This window comes from Limulus polyphemus, unplaced genomic scaffold (assembly GCF_000517525.1).
Source record: "Limulus polyphemus unplaced genomic scaffold, Limulus_polyphemus-2.1.2 Scaffold1105, whole genome shotgun sequence".
In the NCBI taxonomy this organism is placed as follows: domain Eukaryota; kingdom Metazoa; phylum Arthropoda; class Merostomata; order Xiphosura; family Limulidae; genus Limulus; species Limulus polyphemus.
The window spans coordinates 158,292-166,237 of record NW_013666715.1 but is presented as its reverse complement, the minus strand read 5'-3'; the positions used below and the strand labels follow the sequence as shown (position 1 = coordinate 166,237).

The following is a 7,946-nucleotide window of genomic DNA, read 5'->3' as shown; positions in this document are numbered from 1 at the left end:
TTGTTTCTACGAGATATCTGGTGAAGAGAAAGGGGTGCTTGTTTCACGAGATATCCGGTGAAGAGAAAGGGGTGCTTGTTTCACGAGATATCCGGTGAAGAGAAAGGGGTGCTTGTTTCACGAGATATCCGGTGAAGAGAAAGGGGTGCTTGTTTCTCGAGATATCCGGTGAAGAGAAAGAAGTTTGCGTTTCATGTGACATCGGGTAAGAACGAGGTTAATTTGTTTTACGAAATACGCAGTGGAGAAGTTCCCGTTAAATACAGTGATTTCTAACAAATATTCGGTATAGTTAGAATAATTAGTCAATCACAAGGTCTTTCGTGTAAGGGATTTTAGCGATATAATGTATGGTTGATTGTTTACATAAACAGTGGAATGATTATCAACATAGCTTCTGTGTTACCTATGAATGTTAATAAACTTCACAGTAAATTTTAATCTTAATGTAAGTATTATGGATTTTTGAAGCCCTACAAAATACATCTTCTAACGAATATATTTGAATAAGATAGTTTTTTTTTTACAAGGAATAAAATACATAGAAACAAATCCACCAAACGCTACGTTTTAAATTTAAAAAACAAACAATACATGACAAAGAAATTAGCTGTTTCTGTTCTATACTGACATATGCAACTTGATTTTTACTTCCTTCGTTAACAGTCAAAGTCTGCTTGGTTGGCAACATAGACAACCGGTTTCTAACACGTTTGTAAGTTATTTTCACGTGGCAATGGCGGAGCACCTCTTGGGACTTACACCAACTAATTACAATATACGAAATAACCGCCACCTACAAAGAATGAAGAGTCACTTAAAATGAAAGAGACCACAGACCGTGACGATAACCAGTGGTTCACGTCTCAAACATGAAGAGTTTTAACACTTGGAACGAGTGGTATTTTTCATTGTTGAAACTATTTCATGTCAAGCAAGACATAACAGGTTTCTCTTTATCTGTTTACGCCTGACTTCGGGAAGCTTGAACCAATGTGTATAATCATTTCCGTCTGGTTATCCTTCAGACAAGTTTTTTCTTTCTTAATGAATTCTAATTGCTTTGAGAAGAGCTATTTTGATCCGCAACATCGGAAGATTACTCTTTCATAATGTGATAATAAGATTATTTTCAGTATTAGGTACTAGTGTTTTCAATCTAAACGTCACTATATGTGGCAACGGACTAAACAGCCCAATAGAGTTTATGTATAATCGTCTTTAATTTTGAACGAATGGCTACAGGGAAGACAAACAATCAGCAACGTTAGCCGCTACAAGGGCTTGGAACTGAATAATGGGATTGCCTGTCACTTATAACGCACCCATAGCTGAAAGTACCGAATACTTTCTGCAGAATTACGTTTCGATTTTCAGCCCATCACACTAAACACTAGCAGAATCAAGTTCCGCGTTTCAGTCTGTCAAACTAAATAGTAGCATTCGTTTCGCTTTTCAGTCCATCACACTAAACATTAGGCAACAGCCAGTTTTCAGTATTGTTTTTACACCGTCAGACTTTTTTTGCTAAAGTGTAAATAAATTACCTTCAATATTATAGTTTTCACACCATCAAACTTTTAGAAAGAGTGTAAAAAATTTATCTTCAGTTATTTTTAACACCGTCAAACCTTTTGATAAGGTGTAAAGATGTTTTACACCATTAAACATTATGATAAGGTAGGTGTAGAGATATTTCTAGTATTAGTTTTCACGCCGATAAAGTTTTATCAATTCGATAATGACTGTGAACCAACCAGAATTACTTTAGCAGTCTAGGAAGTTCTGGCGACAATTATTCGTTGCTTGATGTATACCGTCTATCCTAAAATCTGTTTACTTGAATATTTTTCTTTCTTTTTTAAACGTACTGAAGTAAATTAACACACTAAGATGACTATATGTCGATCAACACGTGTCACGAGAAATAGCCTCCTCAGGTCATAGTCAAAAGGGTTAAACGTGATAAAATTAAAGGGTTAATGTACTATGATTTACGGAGTTGTGTAGTACTGGTTTGTGAAAAAAAAAAATGTCGACATCAACCGTTGAAATGCTAAGTTGAAAACAAAAACAGAAATTGGTTATCAATTTAATTTTTTGTTTCTTTGTTGTTAAGGGCAAAGTAACACATTGGGCTATTTTGTGCTGTGCCCGCCACGAGTATCGAAATCAGGTTTGTTTAAGAGTTATAAGCCTACAGACTTACCGCTGAGCCACTAAGAGGCTAATATTCTGATAGAAATTTGCAAGTTAATAATGATAAGGAAACGCGGGAAAAACGTTTTAGAATAACGACATACAATATAGTAACAGCATCTGAATGAGAAGATCACAATCTTGAGATACCGCCTTCACCCCATGCCCCTCGCTTTCACAGTTTCCAGTGTACGAGTAGCTCGAAGTTTGGCAATCAAGTTCAATTGGTTTACTGAGGAGGCGAGAAAAGTACCTCCACGAATAAAACCTCAAGATGTACTGGTAATTTTATACAGGATGTCCGAAAAGTTTGGAACCATAATTTATTTACAGTTTTTCTTAATTTCAGATACATGACTGAGTATGGCACTGTCAAAGCATGAGACGGTCGAGTTAATCCTGCTGTTAATCCAAACTTCTTCCGAAATACAAGGGCAGCATGGGGAACGCATCCTGTAAAATTCATTTAAGTGCCTATGGTTCCAGACTTTTAGGACACCTTATATATATAAACCTCCAAGCTTACCCAAGTTTAAGAAAAAATTCACATGTTCTCTTTTAATTTATTTGTTTTTACTATTTTCATTGCATAAAATTTATTTTGTTTAAAGAGAGCCATATAATGATGGGCCAAGGCTATGGGTACGGCTGCCATGTCTCAATAGAAGATGAAGCTTTGGGCTAAATGAAATATAACTTTTGGCACGGTATACGTAAATGTGACCGCCACAACCTTATGCTCCATATGCTACCTATTTAGGCGTAAATAAAAGATAGCCTAATTTTACAGACATATACTGTTTATTTACAAGTACATTCGTCAATCAGTGTTTATTTACAGAAAACTAAAAATCAGTCCTAACTTGTACAGTATCTTATAGTAAAGACAGTTTGAGGACTAAAAACTAAGTAAATAACTATTTCATTTAGTTTTGATGATAATGCCAAATGTCAAAGCCGCTAGATTTGAAATAGGCTTACTTTAATTGTAAATATTGTTTATGCAATATCATACTCCACGTGAACGTAACAACTTCAATAGACGAATTGTTAAAACGCGTTGGAAATATACAGAACGTTTTCTAAAAATTTATGTATACAGAATTTCTACAAAATGGATAAAAATATGCATAATTTAGCTGATTGTTAATTTCTTGTAATTTAATTGTATGCATACCACATGTACCTCTATGGGGAAAAATAAAAAGTAATATCGACAAAGTTATAGCTAACCATGGGTCCTTTCCCACGAGAAGAGCATTCTTAACAGGATTGGACATCATAGGAATGAAAAGAATAAGGTATCTAATCTAGCAACTGTATAAGCAATATTTTTTCAAATACATATAAACTATACAAACTAAATATTTATTTAAATGTTGGTCATTTCTTTTTTTTATATTTACATATCAATGAATACAGGGCCATTTTTTGTTACATGTACTTGTTTCAGCCATTGTGCTTCTAGTTCAATGTTATTTACATGAACAGTATTTGTAATTAAACATACTATCACCTTTTAATAAATGCCAGGCTTTATATTCTATAAATTGTACACATTAAATCTATTCTGATCTAGTTTAAGTTACACATGTATTTGACCAAGTGGACGTGTTAGAGTCGCATCATTATGGACCATGTTATTGTTAGAAAACGCTTTATGCTGTACTGGATTGGGACCACAGACTAGTACGTGTGGTATAGAGGAAATACAAGGGGTAACTTAAATTCTGGTAAGGAAGTCTGCAAACGGTTAGATTTCATGTAGGCCCTTAGACGGTATTAAGAAGGGAATTTGAAAGAAATATGTGATATGCTGTACTGGATTGGGACCACAGGCTAGTACGTGTGGTATAGAGGAAATACAGGGGGTAACTTAAATTCTGGTAAGGAAGTTTGCAAACGGTTAGATTTCATATAGGCCCTTAGACGGCATTAAGAAGGGAATTTGGAAGAAATATGTGATGTGAATATGTTGAGACAGACTGGCCTTTGGAAGACCTGGAACGCCATCTATACTTTCCTTGTTATTAGATGCATTCGATCAGTTACGAGAACTTTACTATATTTTGGATAGTAAAAGTAATTATACTGAATGTTGTAAATATAATTTTATAGGCAACTAAAGAATTTTGTATATGTGTTTATCATAACTAAACCTAAGGTATGAAATTAAAAAGAACAATGTTAGTCATCATGTTTTAACATCACCATACAAACCCTTAGGTGATAGATAATACGTACTACAGTGAAAACGGACAATCACACGGCTTCAGATTGTGCCAAATGACACCAACTCCATTGGTTCCAAAATTTCTTGTAATTGAAACCACTATAAAAATAGCTTACTAACTTTGTGCCCAAATTTTGGCCAATGTTCAGTAATTTCTTCTCAAATTTGTACTTAGATCTATATGTACTAAAAGGCTTAGCTACACCCAACAAAATTTGTATTGCACCCGTTTGACAGCTGCCAACAAGTTCCATTTTGTATACAGAGATCTACACATTGTTCACACATGCATTTCATATCAAACATAAGGAAATAAAGATCTACATAGGTAACCAGATTCTTTGCTGCTAAAATATAGATAAAAAACTGTAGATCCAGGTTTACAACTTTATGTACACGACAAAAATTATATGGCAAAATCTGAAATGATAATTTTCTCTAAAAAACATTCAGAACAAATTATTTTTAATAAAGAAAAAGACTAATTTTGAGAACATCATTTGTTGTGCTTGTAGTGTTGTGTCTCGACACAGCAAGTCTACTCTACAATATATTGTAATTCCATCAAGTATGTTTTAATGTTGCCAGCTCATCAAATGATTGCTAATCAGTTCAGACTACATGTGCCTTTAACATACATCGTGACATCAAAACCTCAGTAATTTCCCACTTTTTTAAAACTTCCAGTATAAAGCTCTCGCGAGACTTGCCGTATGAATAGACGAGTGAGAGTTAAAGACACGGCGGGCGTGGCTATGGATACCCCTAAATATGTAACTCGGGGGTTCCAAAACATTTTAGCTAGAACCCATTCTTCAAGACCTTAGACAGCTTGGACAAGGAATAAACCAAAGATTTAATTGATATTGTAAATAATAGCCTACTCGGGGGTTCCAAAACATTTTAGCTAGAACCCATTCTTCAAGACCTTAGACAGCTTGGACAAGGAATAAACCAAAGATTTAATTGATATTGTAAATAATAGTCTTACTTTCATTGTAATTTACTTTTTTGAAAAACAAATCTCAAACATGAATAACGTCGATAGTCATATTTATAGCAATTAATAAAATTGTCGTTTAAAATATTCCTTTACCTGGTGTCAATGAAGTTTTAAAGAGAATTCTTTAAGCAATATACAGATTATACTTTTGATAGACAACAGCTAATGAAACGGTGTCATGTAAACAATATACAGACTACACTTTTGATAGCCAACAGCTAATGAAGTGGTGTCACGTAAACAACACGCAGACAATGCTTTTGATATAAAATAGCTAATGGAGCGGTGTTACGTAAACAATACACAAACAATACTTTTGATATAAAACAGCTAATGAAGTGGTGTCACGTAAATAATATACAGACTATACACTTGATCATTGTTAATTCTCAAGTAGTACTTTAGTTTGTTCCAACAAACAGAGTAATGAAAAATACAAACTAATACAGAGACAAGAGTATTTGTGGAACCATTGTGCATTGACTGGATTCATCAGGCCATCCGCAAACTAAACTATAAAATGTCTATAGGGAAAAATACTTACCGGTATTTTATTAGGAAATTTCTCTTTAATGTCCGCTACTTCTAGCCTCCTGGTGGCTGAAAAAGAAACAAACGGTTAAGAGACATAAAAGGGGCAGGATGAAAGAATATATATAAAAAAGGGCAAGCTATTTTTTATTGTTGTTGTTGTTGTTTTACGTTTTGAGATCTAGCTTACAAAAACATCAAGTGAAATCTGTAAATCCTAATACCTCGCTTTACAATCTGACAAATTATCCTCAAAATATCTCAAAAGAAAATTTTAGTTTCTTCTGAATCTTTCGTGAAAAGCCACACAAAGGTTATTTGCACTAGCTATCCTTAATTTAAAACTGATAGACCAAACTGAAAGTAGTTAGTCAACTGCATCCACTGCCAATTCTTGATCTACTCCAAACGAATAGTGGGATTTGACTGTCACTCTTATAACGCATACGAGTCCAATGTGCGGAAGGTGAGTTTTAAGCAAGTGGACGCAAACCTTGGACTCTAGGATTACCAATCCGCCATGCTAGGACAATTGTTTCAACCATTATTATAGAAACTCACTTTTACATTTTTCTTCAGAGCACCCAAACCAGTAAGAATAAATAACATATAGGAGAACAACGATCTATAAGGATAAGGAAGAATCTTATTGATTGTGAAACATACTACATGTTTCAACAGGACACTGGTCTGTCTTTCTCAAGTATGATTAGTACTAAGCAACACATAGTTTATACATCGTTACAAAGACACATGTATTATATATGTGACGGAAATGGTGTCAGCAAGTGACAGGATATTGGTAAAGGTCTAGCCTGGTCAAATGTGTGAATGGTGAATAGACATTGCCACATACAGCTGACTTTGCTAGGGCCATTATCACGGTTTAGTGGGAAGTCGTTTACTTTGGTGATTTCTATAGTTTCTAAATAGTTTCTTTCTTTTATAGTTTTGGGTTGGTGTGGGAGAAGAATTTCATCCCAAAATATTTTGTGACCCATTTCATAATGATGATATGTTAAAGTGGATATTTGGAATTCACCTCTACGCAAGTGACTTATGGTGTTATTGGCGTCTTATTTCTAAGGGACGTGACGCGTGTCCTAGGTATTTATTTCCACATTCACATGGGATACGGTATATGCCTTGTTTTTTGTTCCTTTAGTAGGAATTCTTTCGGGTTAAGTAGTAAGGTGTTGATTTTATGTGAAGGTTTGAATATTGTTTTTACATCAGTGCTCAACTTATTGAATAGGCTAGAAATATCATTAACAATTTCTGACACAAATGAGTATGAAACAACTTTGTTTTATGTTATTGATAGGTGAAAGGTTAAAGTTCATATGTTTTTTTACTATTTTGAAGTTTGGTACAAGCCCTATCTATGATGTTTAGGTTAAAACCTCTCGACAGTGCTATATTCTTTAAGTAGTTTAATTCAGTTAGTAAGTCTTCTTTGTGGGTGCAAAGTTGTATAGCACGATTTAGGTAGGTGAAGTAGGAGGATATTTTCTGTAACAGGTAGTGCGGCATGGTGACGGAATGGGGGGGGGGGGTTCCTGTATATACTTGTAGTAACATTGTTATTTTCTGTTTTTACATTCATATCTAAAAACGGAAGACAACTGTTAGTTTATATTTCATGTGTGAAAATTATGACATTGGGTCTTAATGTCTTTAAGAATTCAATGAATAAGTAACGTATCTTTCCTATGTCGCTGTATACTGAAGATATCGTCTACGTATCTTAACCCCATTTCAGGTCTCTTGGTGTGTGTGTGTGTGTGTGTGTGTGTGTGTGTGTGTGTGAATTTTTTTTCCCAAACAGTTCTTCTAGAGCGGACACGTAGAGGTCACTATATAAAAGGTAAATAGAGGGGGGGGGTCATCGCTAACCCATTATTTTGTTTGTAAAACTGGCCTTCGTATGTAAAGTGAAAATCAATACACACACACACACACACACACACACACAACAAA

General features: G+C 34.5%; 1 protein-coding gene across 4 annotated transcripts in view; it reads right to left on the bottom strand.

Moving 5' to 3' along the window:
• LOC106462150 (microtubule-associated proteins 1A/1B light chain 3C-like) overlaps window positions 1-7,946 on the bottom strand; it is a 77,666-nt gene that overhangs the window by 31,582 nt on the left and 38,138 nt on the right. For all 4 annotated transcript variants that reach the window (XR_002611169.1, XM_022389319.1, XM_022389318.1 and 1 more), the window contains exon 2: window positions 5,980-6,035. Coding sequence is in view for 3 of the 4 variants with exons in the window: in XM_022389319.1 (XP_022245027.1) it covers window positions 5,980-6,035 (56 nt within the window). In the remaining variant the exon portion in view is untranslated. The remainder of the gene's footprint in view (window positions 1-5,979; window positions 6,036-7,946) is intronic.